At 39.5% G+C, this 19,081-nt stretch overlaps 2 protein-coding genes across 48 annotated transcripts in view; one reads left to right on the plus strand and one right to left on the minus strand.

Annotated features, from left to right (window-relative positions):
* PHYHIPL (phytanoyl-CoA 2-hydroxylase interacting protein like) overlaps positions 1-486 on the minus strand; it is a 95,029-nt gene extending 94,543 nt beyond the window's left edge. For both annotated transcript variants that reach the window (XM_086382461.1, XM_086382460.1), the window contains exon 1: positions 145-486. In XM_086382461.1, the coding sequence (XP_086238587.1) occupies positions 145-250 (106 nt within the window). In that variant the 5' untranslated portion in view covers positions 251-486. The remainder of the gene's footprint in view (positions 1-144) is intronic.
* Positions 388-19,081, plus strand: part of LOC147343090 (uncharacterized) — a 466,920-nt gene continuing 448,226 nt past the window's right edge. For 12 of the 46 annotated variants that reach the window (XR_015157016.1, XR_015157015.1, XR_015157018.1 and 9 more), the window contains exon 1: positions 388-838. Coding sequence is in view for 6 of the 46 variants with exons in the window: in XM_086382522.1 (XP_086238648.1) it covers positions 388-838 (451 nt within the window). In the remaining 40 variants the exon portion in view is untranslated. Of the gene's footprint in view, positions 867-12,358; positions 12,433-16,376; positions 16,498-18,063; positions 19,024-19,081 lie in introns of those variants that run through there. The other 34 variants (XR_015157021.1, XR_015157023.1, XR_015157024.1 and 31 more) reach the window with 15 other exon arrangements.

The following is a 19,081-nucleotide window of genomic DNA, read 5'->3' on the forward strand; positions in this document are numbered from 1 at the left end:
ACCAGCGTTCAACTGCACAAGGGGGACAACAAAAGACCCTACCGCCCGGGCGAGCAGGGTCGGCGGGAGCCCCAGTGGCCGCGGCGTCTGGCAGCGGGCTTTACCCCCACCCCGGCCAATCCTCACCGTCCCGGCCGCTCTTACCATCTCGGTCGCACAGCTGAATGGCCTCCAGGCTGAGGTTTTTGATCACCTCCTCACAGGGGCTGGTGGGGCTGTTGAGGGCATGATCCAGGCGCGGCACCTCCATTTTTCCAACCCCCTTCTCACGTCCGCCTGCTTCGTATCCAGGCTCTCTCCGAGGACCGTGTGGGAGAGAAGGGCGGGAAAGGAAAGGGGAGTGGCGGATGAGAGGGAGGTGGCCTGGGACGCGGCGCTGAGGGGCCGATGCTGAGCCGCCGGGCTGGAGAGCCGCTGCCGAGGCGACGGCAGTGGCTGGAGCTCCGCGGAGCGTGCGGCTCTGAGAGACCGAGACAGACCCGGCGCGAGGGCAGGAGGCGGCGCGCGCCCGGCGGGGAGGAGACGCGGCGCGCGGGGAACGTGAGGGAGAAGGCACGGGGCGCGCACGCGCGCGAGAGGACGCTCCCACCTGCTGGCGCGCCGCGCTCGCCTCTGTCCCTTCCCCGCCCCCACCCCACGATCGGTCCTCCCGCGCGCACGCGCCCCCGGCTGCCCTCGCGTCTTGGCGCCCGCAACCCCGCGCGTGAGTCGTCGGTCGGTGGAGCGCACGGGAACGGCAGGCGTCAAGGGGGGTCGGGGAGCGCTCGCTTTCTCCCTTCTCTCCTAGTGAGGGCGGTTCGGCGTTCTTTTCCCTCCTCACGGTGTCAGTCGGAACCAGGTTAGCACTGCGGCGTCTGCACGAGGAGGTGAGAGTGAGCAGTTTTGTTTATCAAAGATTGGAGAAATGAGGGTCCAGACCCTTTTATATCGGGCGTTGGAACTACCTTCGCCGCGTCAAGGCCCCCGGCTATTCGCCTCCCCAAACCTACATGTTCCGCCTGCCATTCCTCAGAAACAGCTACGTCTGTCCGAGAAATGAGCATATCAACTGAGGAATGGCTCGGTTTAGGGACAGGATTTTGGTCATCCTAAAGGAGGGACAAACAGGGGAATTGAGACGTGCCAGAAAAGTAAGGGAATGAAGAGATGCTTGCCAGCCTGCTGGAAAGGCAGCAAGCGTGCTTCGGGGACACCAGCCCCTGATTGCTCAGGCTTTGCAGAATAGCGTCATTCATTCATCCATTTATTCACCCACCGAATAACTAATAAGTGCTAACTCTGTGCCAGGCTTTGTTCTGGGCGCCAGTGAAGGGTGAAAAGACAGTACCTGCCCTCAAGGATATGGAAGAAGTCTTTTCCTCGTGGAAAATGGCCTTACTTAAGCCACCCTAAACTTGTCTGCTTATTGTTTTTAACGTCACTTAAGATTTAGCAATAACTCAGTGAAGGTGCAAGTAATTTTAAAAGAAAATAGGTGTAGGTCACTGCTGATTGATCTCTGTTGCCATTTGCTTCTTTGGAATAGTTTTTGGTTTTACTACTATCTCGGTATCAAAAATAGTGCCCACTCCTCTTTTGAGTATGTATTCTTAAAAGAAATTAAAGTCTCTTCATGTTCTTTCCAATTTCAAACCTAAATGTTAGTAACAGTTTACACAAAGATTCCTGTATGTTATCCGTTCTAGTCACATCCATTTAGCCATGACATGACTAAATCTAGTTAATTGAAGCCTCATAAAACAGATGAACCAGCTTAAGGTAAAATAAGCTGGTGAGAAAATTTGGCACAACTGCAAGTTGTTAAAAATTTGTGGAAGATAATTGGGTATCATAAAGTGAAATGTCCTCATTATGAACCTAGATATTAATGAAGATGGATCTCCTTCATGTAGTTTGAGAGCTTTTGCGTCAAGGTAGGGGGGTCCTCAAGGAGAGAATAAATTACTACTTGTCAAGAAATATGACAAGATGGTGCTTATTGGTGAATTTCCTGTGTTCCAAGGTCTGGCTCTGGAGGACTAGAAATTGATATTGTCAGCCCAACCACAGGGTAGTGTCAAATTTCATAGTAGCGTTAAGTTCACAAATCTTAAAAGGAACTGTGTAAGCTAGATTACGAATTTATTGGTTTACAGATGAGAAATATAACTCATGCTGCTGCTAAGTCACTTCAGTTGTGTCCGACTCTGGGCGACCTCATAGACAGCAGCCCACCAGGCACCCCCATCCCTGGGATTCTCCAGGCAAGAACACTGGAGTGGGTTGCCATTTCCTTCTCCAGTGCATGAAAGTGAAAAGTGAAAGTGAAGTCATTCAGTTGTGTCTGACCTTCAGCGACCCCAAGGACTGCAGCCCACCAGTCTCCTCCATCCACAGGATTTTCCAGGCAAGAGTACTGGAGTGGGGTGCCATTGCCTTCTCCGAATATAATTCATACATATAATTACAAGTATTCTCAGGTGGTGCTAGTGGTAAACAATCCACCTGCCAAGGCAGGAGAAGCAAGACAGGCAATTCTATCTCTGAGTCAGGAAGATCCTCTGGAGTAGGAAATGGCAACCCACTCCATTATTCTTTCCTGGAAAATCCCATGGACAGAGAAGCCTGGCAGTCTGCAGTCCATGGGATCACAAAGAGCTGGGCACGACTGAGCAGGCACACACACATATACACACATGACTCTTATATTTAGGAATCATATGTCCAAGGATACATAAGTACATAGTACATAAGATGTTGTAAGCTATGAGTTCAAATCTTAACAGGAAAGATATACCTTTAAAAAGTAAAATGATGAGTATTATGAAAGAGCAAGTATGGGAGCTTGTGGAAGCACACACAGGGCCCACTGTAGCCTGATTAGTTAGGAAAGCCTCTAAAAGGATTTTATTTTAAGGGAATGGAAAATGGTCAAAAGACTTTGATAAGGAAATTACCATGAACAGATTGTCGGACAGAATATTTGTATAATGGGAAAGGGGGTAATGTTTTGAGAAGTATTAATGGTGACTTTCTGGGCATAAGACTGTTCTATCCAAAGGACCTTCTGCTGAGGATTTAGATTATTACATAAGAAAATGAAACTTCTCTATTTTTCTTCTCATACCTAAATTTCAGTGTGAGTAATTCCAGTCCCCATATACTTAAAACATCATTTAATTGTTAACTTGAGGTGCCCACTATTACGGTCAAAATCCTACCAGTAATTCAAGCTCTGACTCAAGTGGTACATATAGATTATTGCCACTGCCAGAAATCCCTGTTTTATTTACACAGGGCTTTGTTTATAATTTACAGACAAAATCACACTATGATTTCTAAGTTATTATTAAACATGAAGAATCAGGCTCAAATTTGAAAATGATCTTTAATATATCCCATTTCAGTCCCTTCTCCACTGTTCAAGCCCTTGGCAAGAAGTTGTTTACCTTTTAAGAAATGGTAAATTAAAATCCTAATGAAATAACCTTGACTCTTACTCTATCTGAGCCCAAACATGCCTACTGTGAGGTCAATACAGAGGTCTTAATTTTCTTCTCTGTTGGTCATACACAATAATGATAATCCCTCTTCCTTCTGCCCATATATATTCAGTTCTTTAGATAAATGCTCCTAGTTCTTTCAAACATTTTTGATACTGTATTGTTTTGAGTCCCTCTGTCGCTCTGAACACACTTCTCTGGATAACTCTAACTTTTGTAAGAGTTCATAGGTGAACATACTAGGTGTGGAAATATCATATATTTAATTCAGTTCAGTCGTTCAGTTGTGTCCGACTCTGTGACCCTGTGAACCTCAGCATGCCAGACCTCGCTGTCCATCACCAACTCCTGGAGTCCACCCAAACCCATGTCCATTGAGTCGGTGATGCCATCCAACCATCTCATCCTTTCGTCCCCTTCTCCTCCCACCTTTGATCTTTCCCAGCATCAGGGTCTTTTCAAATTACTCAGCTCTTCACATCAGTTGGCCAAAGTATTGGCGTTTCAGCTTCAACATCAGTCCTTCCAATGAACACCCAGGACTGATCTCCTTTAGGATGGAATGATGGTTGGATCTCCTTGCAGTCCAAAGGGCTCTCAAGAATCTTCTCCAACACCACAGTTCAAACGCATCAATTCTTCAGCGCTCAGCTTTCTTTATAGTCCAACTCTCACATCCATACATGACCACTGGAAAAACCATAGCCTTGACTAGCCGGACCTTTGTTGGCAAAGTAATGTCTCTGCTTTTTAATATGCTGTCTAGGTTAGTCATAACTTTCCTTCCAAGGAGTAAGTGTCTTTTAATTTCATGGCTGCAGTCACCATCTGCAGTGATTTTGGAGCCCAGAAAAATAAAGTCAGCCACTGTTTCCACTGTTTCCCCATCTATTTGCCATGAAGTGATGGGACCAGATGCCATGATCTTCGTTTTCTGAATGTTGAGCTTTAAGCCAACTTTTTCACTCTTGTCTTTCACTTTCATCAAGAGGCTCTTTAGTTCTTCTTCACTTTCTGCCATAAGGGTGGTATCATCTGCATATCTGAGGTTATTGATATTTCTCCAGGCAATCTTGATTCCAGCTTGTGCAATTGTACTACAAATATATGTAAAGAAATACCCAGTAGTCTATTACAGTCTTTGCTTTATATGCCAGACATCTTTAATGCAGCCCAGGAACACATTAATTTCTGACAGTTTTATCACTTTCCTTATACATCCTGAGCTTACAATAACATAAAACGTATTCTTCCTGAACATTTCTTATTTGCCCCTTGAAGTTGTAAGTTTTGAGTACATATTATATGTGTGCATTGAGAAGATACTTCAGTACAATTTGATGAGTTACTTGATTGAAATTCATTTAGTACTTTTAATGTGTTTAATTGTAATGTTGCAGCTAGCCTAGAATTTTGTCATACCTAAAGAAAAAGTAGGTTACAATGTCCTTTAGGTAAGTTTGTCGATGCCAAGGTCATGTAAGACCCAACCCACAGCTATAGGCACCACCCAGCTTTTGAAATTACTAGGCAGAGGGCAAAGAGAGAACCAATACCATAGGTTGGAGCAAACTTTGAAAAATGCATAGCAAATACAGAGTGTTTTTTCTTTATCTCACAACATTACCATAACTTTTTCTAAGCTTTGATTATAAATGGTGGAGTGAAAGAAAACTCATGATTGATAGAGACAAGCTTGAAAGCAACTCAGATATTCTAAATTCTTTATTTTTATTCAAGTTGAGTAGAGTCTGAGCGGGTGAAGATCAAATGAAATAATGTATATGATACTATATGAGCTGTGAGGCATTTCAGAGAGTTAGGATATTATTATGGGACACCAACAATGCCATTAAGAAATATCTGGTCAATTTTATAGTACACATTTCTGGAAATATTTTCAAAGCTATTTCAAAACATGAAGCACATCCATATTTAGAATGTCTTTATGATTTAGTGTGTTGGGAAAATTTATTAAAATTTTTTAAATTTTAATTAAAGAGTTAAAATTAAAAATTAATTTTTAAACTTAAAAATTATTCCTGGTTTTATTTGCTTTCAGTTTTATCCAGTGATAGATTTTTGCCAAACCCATAAACAAATGATCAGCTTTAAATCTCTGCCCAATATTTGATTTCTACAGTCTTAATTCTGTACCATCAAACACTGATGGGAGAAGATAGAGAACTATAATGACCTAACCCATTATAAATTCATGCTGTCAGCATTCAGCTTGCTTAATATTTCCGTGGCTATTGCAGACCACTTCTCTTTGAAACCCCTAGCTCTTCTCTCACTTTCAAGAGATGGTCTCTCCTTCTCCCTCTCTTGTTCCTGGGGGAAAAAAAAGGCAGAATGAAGTTTCTCATTTGTTCTTATCTTTAGCTCAGTGGGTCCTGGTAAAACTTGCTACTTTTCCTTCACCTCTGCTTTCCATTCAGTGCCTGTGTGTTGTGGAATATAGTTAGATTCCTATCAATATTTTTACCCACTCCAGCTATTTTGGTCTTTTTCTTTCCTCTAATTCCACTCCACTCCTCCCCCCCCCCACTTTTTTTTGGTCTATAAACATTATCAAATCTCTTTGATTTTAAGAATTATGTTCCTTGAACCATCCAGTTACTATCCATTTTCTTAATTTCTAAGGTATATAAAGAGCCCATTATAAATTGTAAAGTGCCATAAAAGTGTTAACTTGTTGCATGTTTCCTTTTAATTCTTGTACAGTTTATCACCTGTCCTCACCACTATGAGTCTTACTTTTCAAAATCATCTTTGGATTTTGTAAGATTTCTCATCACCGAATATAAAGACCTTTTATTATTTGCATCCTCTTTGATATTTCAGCAGTTTATCTCCGCTGAACTTCTATAGCACTGGACTCTATTGGCTATCTTCCTGCTTAATGTTTATCTACTCTAGCTTCTAAGCTACCCTCTTGAGTGTAGGTGTTTGGTAAAGTTCACCCTCTGATATTATGTTCCTTTCTGTTGAAAGCCATTTCTTCCAAGAATGCATGCTTTCCCATAAATTTTAATGTTTCCTTAATGTTTAAATTCTCATCTTTAACTTCAAATCTCTATCTCAAGTTCCCAACTATAAACAAAAACTGTTTCCCTATTTCCAGTTAATGAACATTGTTATTTACATTTCCTTAACCATTTCTAATCAGTTCATCCCCAAAACAGATTCCCTTTTCTGATTTCTCCCTTTATTGTCACTGGCAGCCGTATCCTTTTAGTCACTATTACCCAGTTTTCGGATTTTTTAAAATTTTCCTCTTTAAATGAAACTATCCTCAAAATAATTACAATTTTTCAGTAGTTCTTGGATATGTGATTTTGTTTCTGGAATATTCCAGAATATAAGTATTGCTACTATATTAAGTTCTTGTCTTTTTGACCAGATTATTGAAATTACCATGTGTATAGTCTTCCTATCTCCCTTTTTCAATCAGACTGATACTAAGATCAACACACTAAAGCACTTTGTTGATCAGAACTTGCTCAATAAATTACAGTGGCTACCTGTTTTTTGTTCTAGATTTAATGGTGAGTTACCGAAGTTTTTAAGGCAGGTATATGACAGTTACAAAGCAGTGTTTTATAATGTTAACCTCCAATGTTTCATAGGATGAGTGGAATGGAGGAAGACAGGATTTTAGGAGATTATTATAGTCCAGGCAAAAATATAACATATTACAGACCAAGATAGTAAAATTGGGAATGTAAAGGAAGCAATGGATTTGACAGAGTGCTTGTATGCTATTGTTTTCTGAGATTATTTTTTTAAATTATAGAATGGAGAGGTTCTTCAATATTTTGCTTAAAACATTAAATTGTTTGGTCATATGAATGATGGCTATATATTATAACTGTTAATTTTACAGTACAGCATCATATGACACATGAAGCAAATGTATTGAACATACTTCTTCCATCTTTAAACCCAATAGTTATTTGCCAGTGATACACAAGTAGATTAATCTTAAAAACTAAAGCAACATCTAGCCCTTATTCTATATTTGTAAATAACGAAAGCTCAATTAAAAATGGCTCTCAGAGAAACATGTCTTAGAATCCCCTCTGCTGTCACTAGTTAAAATATAAAAGGATTTGGTGTTGAAGGGAAGAAATCTTGGGAGGAATAGATGAGAAAAAACTTTTCTGTACCTTGAACCACTTTGATGGAATGCCTTTCTCTTCTGTGTTCTGTCCTGTTCTGTTTAGTATGTATTACAGCAGAATAATTTCAGAATGCATTCAGCTCCACACCTTTCCCTAAGTGTCATGTCAGGGAATATTGAAAATAGATTCTGTATCGTGAGTAGAGACCTATAGGTATATAGTCACAACCAGTTTGCCACAGTTGTAGGTTGTGTTTGCCTTCACAGATGTATCTTTCTAGTTTTGAGTTTTTCGCTGTTCACTTACGTATATACATTATTGACAAACAGGATCTCCAGTCTGTTCCCCTCAAACACAGCTCAAAAATCCTTCCCTGAAATCCTGATTTAGTTAGTGTTCCCTTAAATATAACCACAGAAATTTCCTGATGACTCTTTTTCTAGGATTTTTATCTCAGCAGAATTAGAGCTGTGACTTTTATAATGATTAACATTTTGTTTCCCGAAATTCTTCCTAAGCTAAAGGAAAATGCCCATAGGATCTCTAAAAATCCTCTCATTTTTCTAAACACCCAATTCTCTCTCGAATTGTACTGTAACATCAATGATGTTATGTAGCTCAAATTTACAGTCGTTAGAAGCTCCGACTCAACAACCACTTCTGGCCTTGAGAATTGCTCTGTAATATTTGAATAAACAAAACCACTAGAAAACCACTGCACTCAAATGGATTTTAACATTGCTGACTACATAGGCCTAGAGGCTAGGCCTGCTCCAAGATCCATAATGAAAAAAAACTTCAGGGTGGACAGAGGTGTTTTTTTTTTTTTTTAATTTTAATAATGTTTTATTTAACTCATTATCCAAAATATCATCATTTCAATGTGTGCTCAATAGAAAAATTATTAACAAGTTTCTTCACTTGCTTTTCTTTTTACCTGCGTGTGAGTGCTTAGTCGCTCAGTCATGTCCAATTCTTTGTGACCCTTTGGACTATAGCCCTCCAAGCTCCTCTGTCACGGGATTTTTCAGGCAAACCCGAGTGGGTTGCCATTTCCTTCTCCAGGGGATCTTCCAGACTCAAGGGTCCTGTTTAGAATAGCCAGGACATGGAAGCAACCTAGATGTCCATCAGCAGATGAATGGATAAGAAAGCTGTGGTACATATACACAATGGAGTATTACTCAGCCATTAAAAAGAATACATTTGAATCAGTTCTAATGAGGTGGATGAAACTGGAGCCTATTATACAGAGTGAAGTAAGCCAGAAAGAAAAACACCAATACAGTATACTAACACATATATATGGAATTTAGAAAGATGGTAACAATTACCCTGTGTATGAGACAGCAAAAGAGACACTGATGTATAGAACAGTCTTATGGACTCTGTGGGAGAGGGAGAGGGTGGGGTGATTTGGGAGAATGGCATTGAAACATGTATACTATCATGTATGAAACCAGTTGCCAGTCCAGGTTCAATGCACGATACTGGACAGAGGTTTGATAAAAAAATGATTCAGTCAGTAACATCCAATGAATGATGAATCAGTGCTCTACGAATGTATATATGTATGCATGAGGTTAGTGCATGTTATTGAACAGCCATTAGGGTTTCTTTGATGATACAAAGACTCTGCCATGTCAACATTTCCCCTTAACCTCATGTTATTGCTGTTATCCTGTAATGCAGATTAATGGAGTTGCTTCTGGCTAACTAATTTTAGCAAGAGGAGATGGCATCATAAAATTTAGCACAACAGCTATTCACAGGAGAGGCTTCGACTAGAAAGCAGCAGTAGTGAGGGCCACGGAGCCAGATAACTCTCACCTTCTAGTCTTATTAAAGCCCCATCATTCGGACACATAAATGAGACTGTGTATTTCTTGTCCCAATGTGTGTTCATATTCATTGTCTGATATTCATAAATTGTTAAATCCTTAAAGATTGGAAAATTTGTTCTAACACTTGCATGTTTGAAACTTCTCCACAATAGCTAGCCCAAATTGTATGTGATATGTCTGCCAACTTGAAAACTTTCCCCTGAAAGTAGCATGTTGTATCCAGAGGGAACTCCAGAGTAAACACTGTATGAAATAAAAAACTTCCTCCACTGTCGATGTTTCCCCACTTATCTTGGAGACACAGAGAATAGCTAATTCTTCTTCACAAGATAGCCATATTTGTATAATTCAAAACACTGTTATATGTTCTGATTCGTCTTTTCCCTAGTCCAAGTCTTAGATATTGCAGCTTGACTCAGTGGATATCGAGTCCTTAGTTTACTCTGAATTTGCTCTAAAATTATGTATTTCCCTCTGAAAATACAGTGTTCAGAACAAACGCAATATAATGGGAATGATCTGATTATAGTAGAGCAACTTATCTGAACTGTTTGATTACAAGGAAGTACTTTTATATAAATTTTCAGTTCGTTCACATTAAAAATGTTATTTGATTATTATTTGACAGTGTATGGCTATTCATATTTTAAAGTCCTTCACAGTAACTTTCATTTATTATTCCTCAGAGCGACCTTCTTGAACTTTTTTTTTTTTTAAGCTGAAAGAAGTGCCCACAATTCTCATTTTTACAAATCACAGATGATATTAAAGCTAATTATGCATAACATATCAAAAATGGAATAACTACTGCAGTGCAGTTATAGTTTCTGTAGTCTCTTGATTATTCTCTGGTCCTTAAGATCTTTGAACCATAGTATGTCATGAAACTTGATAATAAGATTTTGTTTATGATAAGTGTCATATAACCACAGAGTATCTGTGAATTCACACATTTTGTGGCACAGATCATGGGCTAATCTTACATGGTGTGGAAGCTGTTGACAGTCCATGAAATTCAATAAAAAAGCCTTATTTCAGATAGTCATAGGGCAAACCTGACAGCCTTGTCAGGATTTAGTTGATGCTGTTATAATGATGAGTGAGATAATTTGGTTTCTCATGTGAGACTTATTTTATTACAACATACTTTGATACCGCATTGACTTTTCTCCACAAAAATGTTGCTCAGCTAATCTAGTGGTTTAACTGTTCAAGGTGTCTCAGAACTGAGGGATAAAGGATCCTTAATCAAACATAGCCAGTGGAGAGACTGAGTGTACAGAGGTACTGCATAGACAATACGCCTATTGAAAAGGTCCTAATACTCCTAGGAACCAGACTGATACAAAGTTAAGTACTGAGCCATTACCTTGTGAAACTGAGCTTTTAAGAGACTAGGCACATTTTCATTCTTGTCACAAGCTACATTTTGTTGCCCTGGTTTTTGTTCCATATTATCTCACTATTTTACATCCATGCATCAGTCACTCTTTCTCTCTCTTTTTCTTTCTTTCTTTTTGTATCATAGGAGCTAAATGTCCATGTGGGACGGGAGGATGAACAAAAGATGAAACAAAACAGATATGACACTTAATAGGACCATTATAGGACATTAGTCAGGTGTTGAACAAGACTCTTGAGAGTCCCTTGGACTGCAAAGAGATCAAACCACTCAATCCTAAAGGAAATCAGGTTTGAATATTCATTGGAAAGACTGATGCTGAAGCTGAAGCTCCAATACTTCGGCCACCTGATGTAAAGAACTGACTCACTGGAAAAGACCCTAATGCTGGGAAAGATTGAAGGCAGGAGGAGAAGGGGATAACAGAGGATGAGCTGGTTGGATGGCATCATCGACTTGATGGACATGAGTTTGAACAAACTCTGGGAGCTAGTGATGGACAGGGAGGCCTGGTGTGCTGCAGTCATGGGGTTGCAAAGAGTCGGACATGACTGAGCAACTGAACTGAGTCAGCTCCTCTGTTTTCTCTCTTAAGGTTGTCTTTATTTTTTATTAATGATATTTTTAATTGTTTTTTGGCCACACTTCCCAGTGTGTGAAATTTTTATTGCTCAACCAGGGATTGAGCACATGCCCCTTGCAATGGAAACATGTAGTCTTCACTGCTGGATTACCAGGGAAGTCCCTTAAGGATGTCTTTATGCTAGGCTATGCTAAGTCACTTCAGTCGTGTCCGACTCTGTGTGACCCCATAGATGGCAGCCCACCAGGCTCCCCCATCCCTGGGATTCTCCAGGCAAGAACACTGGAGTGGGTTTTATAGGTGACCACAAATAACTGTTTACTTCAGGAAATATATTAATATGTATTTTGTCAAAATAATTTGGTGTCACATGAACAAATCAAGCATCTAATTTGTTTTATAGTTTTAAAATACTTTTTTGAATATCTTTTCAAAACTGTGCCAGATTTTCTTAAGTCAACTCGTAATCACTTGGTCTCATATCTTCATAAGAGGATGGTAATCTATAGTAGTAGATGGTACAAATTATATTTTTCTCATCTCAGTCACCTTCTTATGGATGAGCAGAAAAATCCCTATGGGTCAAAACCTATGATTGATTTTTTTTCTTTTGCCATGTCAGATGTAAACTTAATTTGGATGTACTAAGTTTCTATTTCAAGACTCTTGTTTTTTCTTTCTCATCCTAAGTCTTCAGTTCCTTTATCAAGATAATGGCCTATAAATGATTTAAAAGGCTAAACTCATAGACGTGTTTATATAGCTGAGTTATAAGATAATTTAGCATTCAGGCTTCATCCTTGACCCCTTGACTAGATCTGTTTCCTCTCCATCCTTCAATTCCCCAGACTATGAAGAAGACAGATAACACTAAATCAGTTAATCACCTTTTTTTTTTTTCTTTTCCTTTTTGTTTTGAGTGGTAGTATCCTGTGAATGGGCTTCCCAAGAGACTCAGTGGTAAAGAATCCATCTGCCCGTGCAGGATACACAGGTTCGTATCCCTGGGTCGGGAAGATCCCCTGGAGAAGGGCATGCCAACCCATCCACTATTCTTGCCTGGAGAATTCCATGGACAGAGGAGCCTGGTGGGCTTCTGTCCATGGGGGTCTCAGAAGAGTGAGACATGACTTAGTGACTAAATAACAGAAACCTGTGGATACTGAATAGGAGAATATTTGCCAAATCATTGACTTACAGACTAGCATCAACAAATGTAAACTCCATTGGTTTGATTAATGCAATTTAACAAAGATTTTTAGTACTTCCTATATATAGGGCAGTTTGTATCTATTTAAAATGTATAACCTTTAAATGTGTGCATGTGTCATTTTAAAATTCCAGAATAGTAGAATAATACATTATTATTATACCTTCCCACTAACGTATTTTATTAAAAGAAATTAGAGATTGGTGCTGATGACCATCGGAGAAGGCAATGGCACCCCACTCCAGTACTCTTGCCTGGAAAATCCCATGGACAGAGGAGCCTGGTAGGCTGCAGTCCATAGGGTCGCTAAGAGTTGGACACGACTGAGCGACTTCACTTTGACTTTTCACTTTCATGCATTGGAGAAGGAAATGGCAACCCACTCCAGTGTTCTTGCCTGGAGAATCCCAGGGATGGGAGACCTGGTGGGCTGCCACCTACGGGGTCGCACAGAGTCGGACACGACTGAAGCGACTTAGCAGCAGCAGCAGCAGCAGCTGATGACCATGGCTTTCCAGGTGGTGCAATGATAAAGAATCTTCCTGTCAATGCAGGAGATGTAGGTTGATCCCTGGGTTGGAAAGATCCCCTGAAGTAGGAAATGGCAACCCACTCCAGTATTCCTGCCTAAAAAATTCCTTGGGCAGAGTAGCCTGACAGGCTACAGCCCATCGAGTTGCAAAGAGCTGGATGCGACTGAGCACGCGCACATGGTAATGCCCTTAGGGAGACAAATAGGAAAGAGATGAAGGATGGTTTCTTTGATTTCTGTAGGTAATGTGTTTTGGTGCTGGAAAATAGGATGTGCTCAATAAATAGTTGACTATAGCAGATAGTATTTTAATTGTTTTTCTAAGTGGATGGTGATTATTTGGAGTTATACTTCACTTAGTTTTTAGGCTAATAAAATTAATTAGTATTATATGAATGTGTGTCAGCTAATTATAAGAAAGTTGATCAGAGGTGTCCTTATAACCATGGGGGCGAAAATCCTTAACATTTTTGTATAAATTCAGTTCAGTTGCTCAGTCGTGTCCGACTTTTTGCAACCTCATGAATCGCAGCACGCCAGGCCTCCGTGTCCATCACCAACTCCCAGAGTTCACTCAAACTCATGTCCATTCAGTTGGTGATGCCATCCAGCCATCTCATCTGTCGTCCCCTTTTCCTCCTGCCCCAATCCCTCCCAGCATCAGAGTCTTTTCCAATGAGTCAACTCTTCACATGAGGTGGCCAAAGCACTGGAGTTTCAGCTTTAGCATCAGTCCTTCCAATGTACCCCCAAGACCCATATCCTTTAGAATGGAGTGGTTGGGTCTCCTTGCAGTCCAAGGGACTCTCAACAGTCTCCTCAAACACCACAGTTCAAAAGCATGAATTCTTTGGCGCTCAGCTTTCTTCACAGTCCAACTCTCACATCCATACATGACCATTGGAAAAACCATAGCCTTGATTAGATGGACCTTTGTTGGCAAAGTAATATCTCTGCTTTTTAATATGTTGTCTAGGTTGGTCATAACTTTCCTTCCAAGGAGTGTCTTTTACATGGCTGCAATCACCATCTGCAGTGATTTTGGAGCCCCAAAAAATAAAGTCTGACACTGTTTCCACTGTTTCCCCATCTATTTGCCATGAAGTGATGGGACCAGATGCCATGATCTTCGTTTTCTGAATGTTGAGCTTTAAGCCAACTTTTTCACTCTCCTCTTTCACTTTCATCAAGAGGCTGTTTAGTTCCTCTTCACTTTCTGCCATAATGCTGGTGTCATCTGCATATCTGAAGTTATTGATATTTCTCCTGGCAATCTTGACTCCAGCTTGTGCTTCTTCCAGCCCAGCATTTCTCATGATGTACTCTGCATATAAGTTAAATAAGCAGGGTGACAATATACAGCCTTGACGTACTCCTTTTCCTATTTGGAACCAGTCTGTTGTTCCATGTCCAGTTCTAACTGTTGCTTACTGACCTGCATACAGATTTCTCAAGAGGCAGGTCGGGTGGTCTGGTATTCCCATCTCTTTCAGAATTTTCCACAGTTTATTGTGATCCACACAGTCAGAGGCTTTGGCATAGTCAATAAAGCAGAAATAGATGTTTTTCTGGAACTCTTCTTGCTGTTTCGATGATCCAGTGGATGTTGACAATTTGATCTCTGGTTGCTCTGCCTTTTCTAAAACCATCTTGCACATCTGGAAGTTCATGGTTCACGTATTGCTGAAGCTTTGCTTGGAGGATTTTGAGCATTACTTTACTAGCGTGTGAGATGAGTGCAATTGTGTGGTAGTTTGAGCATTCTTTGGCATTGCCTTTCTTTGGGATTGGAATGAAAACTGACCTTTTCTAGTCCTGTGGCCACTGCTGAGTTTTCCAAATTTGCTGGCATATTGAGTGCAGCACTTTGACAGCATCATCTTTCAGGATTTGAAATAGCTCAACCAGAATTCCATCACCTCCACTAGCTTTGTTCGTAGTGATACTTTCTTAGGCCCACTTGACTTCACCTTCCAGGATATCTGGCTCTAGGTGAGTGATCACACCATTGTGATTATCTTGGTCGTGAAGATCTTTTTTGTATAGTTCTTCTGTGTGTTCTTGCCACCTCTTCTTAATATCTTCTGCTTCTGTTAGGTCCATACCATTTCTGTCCTTTATTGAGCCCATCTTTGCATGAAATATTCCCTTGGTATCTTTGATTTTCTTGAAGAGCTCTCTAGTCTTTCCCATTCTGTTGTTTTCCTCTATTTCCTGGCACTGATTTCGGAGGAAGGCTTATCTCTCCTTGCTATTCTTTGGAACTCTGCATTCAGATGCTTATATCTTTTCTTTTCTCCTTTGCTTTTTGCTTCTCTTCTTTTCACAACTGTTTCTAAGGCCTCTTGAGACAGCCATTTAGCTTTTTTCCATGGGGATGGTCTTGATCCCTGTCTCTTGTACAGTGTCACTAACCTCCATCCATAGTTCATCAGGCACTCTGTATATCAGATCTAGTCCCTTAAATGTATTATGTACATACAATTAATAAAGTTGATTTATTATTTTTAAGTTCCATTTTGGTAATATTTAAAATACATACTCTGTAATAGCCCTTTTAAGTCATTATAAAGTGTTGTACATTGTATTTGTTTTCTATTTATAGTTTACTGAGGAATAATTTCGGAGAAGGCAATGGCACCCTACTCCAGTACTCTTGCCTGGAAAATCCCATGGATGGAGGAGCCTGGTAGGCTGCAGTCCATGGGGTCGCTAAGAGTTGGACATGACTGAGCGACTTCATTTTCACTTTCATGCATTGAAGAAGGAAATGGCAACCCACTCCAGTGTTCTTCCCTGGAGAATCCCAGGGACGGGGGACCTGGTGGACTGCCGTGTGGGGTCACACAGAATCGGACACGACTGAAGCGACTTAGAAGCAGCAGCAGCATATATAGAACACTAAGAACTAGGACACAGAGTATAAGACTTAATCTGAAGTTGAACTTACTGATAAGATGATAACAGTCTTCTGCCATTGAAGAGACCTCAAATTCAGACAAATAATTTGCTAATAATACCATAATTTCATAATATGGTACATGCTGTAACCACTTTTTGGTCAGAAAGAAAGACCAAATATTCTGGTAGCCTAGAATATATTAAAAATATGATGGAGGGAAGAAGAAAAAATTAAAATATGATACTTCCTTATAATTCACTCTTTTATTTTCCATGCTGTTGGTTTGTTTTATAGTGGTGCCAGTTGAGCTGTACTTGTATTCTGTGTGTCAAGCATGGCCCTGTTTTAGGGGAGAAGGACATATGGAGAAGGAGAGGAGATACAGAAAAACCTTAAACATTTTATTAAGATACTTGTAAGTATTGATGTTTCACTTTTTTACACAAGAAAAGTAGAGCCTAGAATAAGGCAAAATGTGGCAAATGCTGCAGGAGAGGAAGAAATTGTGTGCTGTGCAAGCGCAAAAAAGAGAGAAATTAATTTCAGCTAGGGGAAATCTATGTGAATAAAATGCTTGTCCTGAGTGCTGTTAAATACAATAAACTAAAGTGCCATCAGCTTGCTTCCCTAGGCTCTGTATTTTACTCAGAGTGCTGCTGAGTCGACCGTTTTAATCTGTATAGAGGAATCCACGGAAGCATTCATCTTTTCCCCAGAATACTTTTTTTTCCTTCTTTTCTATAGATAAGAAAAAATTGTTTGATTAAACAACCTCATGTCGACATACATGATAGGTTCTTTCAGGTTGGGCCGTTGTAGTGAGTAGGGAGGATGAGTGCTCTATTGCAGAAGCCATTTAACAATGATGAATAATGAGATCAGTTGTGTAGACAACCTTAACCTCATTGGATGTAATGGAAGTACTTGTGTATAGTATAAAATATCTCCATACTATTATAAAGGCTTATATTAACTTTTTATTTTCTTGTTGAATCTGTAAGGATCCCATTACATTGTAAGATTGGCCTGGCAGTGCTATTTGAAAATCTGGGCTTAATATTGACTGAGCTCTGGTTGATTTTGAGTGATAACCTATGATACCATAAGTTTGAATTTTTAAAGTTATCAAATATTATTTTCTTACACTGTAGTCTATGGCTATTATATTAAAATTGTCTCAGGCTGTTTAATGTCCTATAAATATAAATATGATTTATATTTCTCTTAAAATGTAAGTATAAATATACTGTTATTTATATAAATATATATCTACATATTTATATTATATATATCACATTAGAATATATGTTAATTAAAACCATAGCAGTTTCCATGTTTATAGCCTTAATTATTCTCTTCTCTGTCCGTGTATTCAAATAAAGCCTAGAAAAACAAATAGGGCCTGTTTCATAGATGCTAGCTGATAGTGCCACAGCATGTAACTTCCAAACATATTTAATAAATAGCATCACTAGTATATGGCTTCCCTGATGGCTCAGTTGGTAAAGAATCTGCCTGAAATGCAGGAGACCCAGGTTCTATCCATGGATCAGGAAGATCCCCTGGAGAAGGAAATGGCAACCCACTCCAGTATTCTTGCCTGGGAAATCCCATGAACAGAGGAACCTCTATTCATGGGTTCCTTGCAACCCCAGGGCTACAGTCCATGGGGTTGCAAGAGTTGGACATGACTTAGCAACAAAACCACCACAATCACTAATCTATGTTTTGCTCTTCCTACAAGCAGTGTATAATAAAATAATTTCAGAGGACATAAATTTTCAATTGCCAATTTTTATCTCAGTGGAATTTTCATTGTGATATGCATGTCTTTGTCTTACATGTGAGATTTCTGACTATCCTATATAATTAAACTTCATGCTTACAAAATATAAAACTTATCTTTTTTATCTCAGCTTAAAAAGCAGAGATATTACTTTGCCAACAAAGGTCCATCTAGTCAAAGCTATGTTTTTTCCAGTAGTCATGTATGGGTGTGAGAGTTGGGCTTTGAAGAACGCTGAGTGCCGAAGAATTGATGCTTTTGAACAGTGATGTTGGAGAAGACTCTTGAGAGTCCCTTGGACTGTAAGGAGATCCAACCAGTCCGTCCTAAAGGAAATCAATCCTGAATATTCATTGGAAGGACTGATACTGAAGCTGAAACTCGAATACTTTGGCCACCTGATGTGAAGAACTGACTCATTGGAAAAGACGCTGATGCTGGAAAAGATTGAAGGCAGAAGGAGAAAGGGACAACAGAGGATGAGATGCTTGGATGGCATCACCGAATCAATGGACATGAGTTTGAATAAAGTCTGGGAGTTGGCGATGGACAAGGAGGCCTGGTGTGCTGCAGTCCATGGGGTTGCAAAGAGTCAGACATGACTGAGTGACTGAACTGAGTACATTATAATATTGTAAAGTCTTCTTTTGTAGTAATTCTTATTCCATTACCAGAACTATTCACTCTTCTCTTTTTCCATTATGTCTTCTTGGATTTTCCAATCATATACCACCAAGAGATAACAGTTCACACTTTGTCTTTGCCCTCAGTGTGAAATTACAGTTATTAAAAGATAAAAATACATGTAACTATTTCTAATACATCTAAGATTTTTTCCTAGTTAAAAGATATCTCAAATAAGAATATTAAGCACACATAGACCTATTTTGTATCCTATGATTTTGACCCAGATATCATATGTTTTCATAAAGTCTTTATTATTTATGTACATTTCTGTATATGTTGTTAATAAACATAACCACCAAAACTAAGGTGGAAGGTCTTTGTCTTTACCATAAGTCTGAGCTGCTGATGCCCTCCTCAGACTCTTGTCTACACACTGTTAAACTGTTACTAATGTAACACACAGATCCTTGAGAAATAAATATGTTTTAAAATCACAACAAATATAATTAAACTTTCTGAGTTAACTAATTACTTTTTATTTTGATTTTTATTTTGTATTGAGGTATAGTTGATTTACAGTGTATTA

Source organism: Bos grunniens, chromosome 28 (genome assembly GCF_055505025.1).
Source record: "Bos grunniens cultivar Pamir isolate PY7600 chromosome 28, Bosgru_T2T1.0, whole genome shotgun sequence".
In the NCBI taxonomy this organism is placed as follows: domain Eukaryota; kingdom Metazoa; phylum Chordata; class Mammalia; order Artiodactyla; family Bovidae; genus Bos; species Bos grunniens.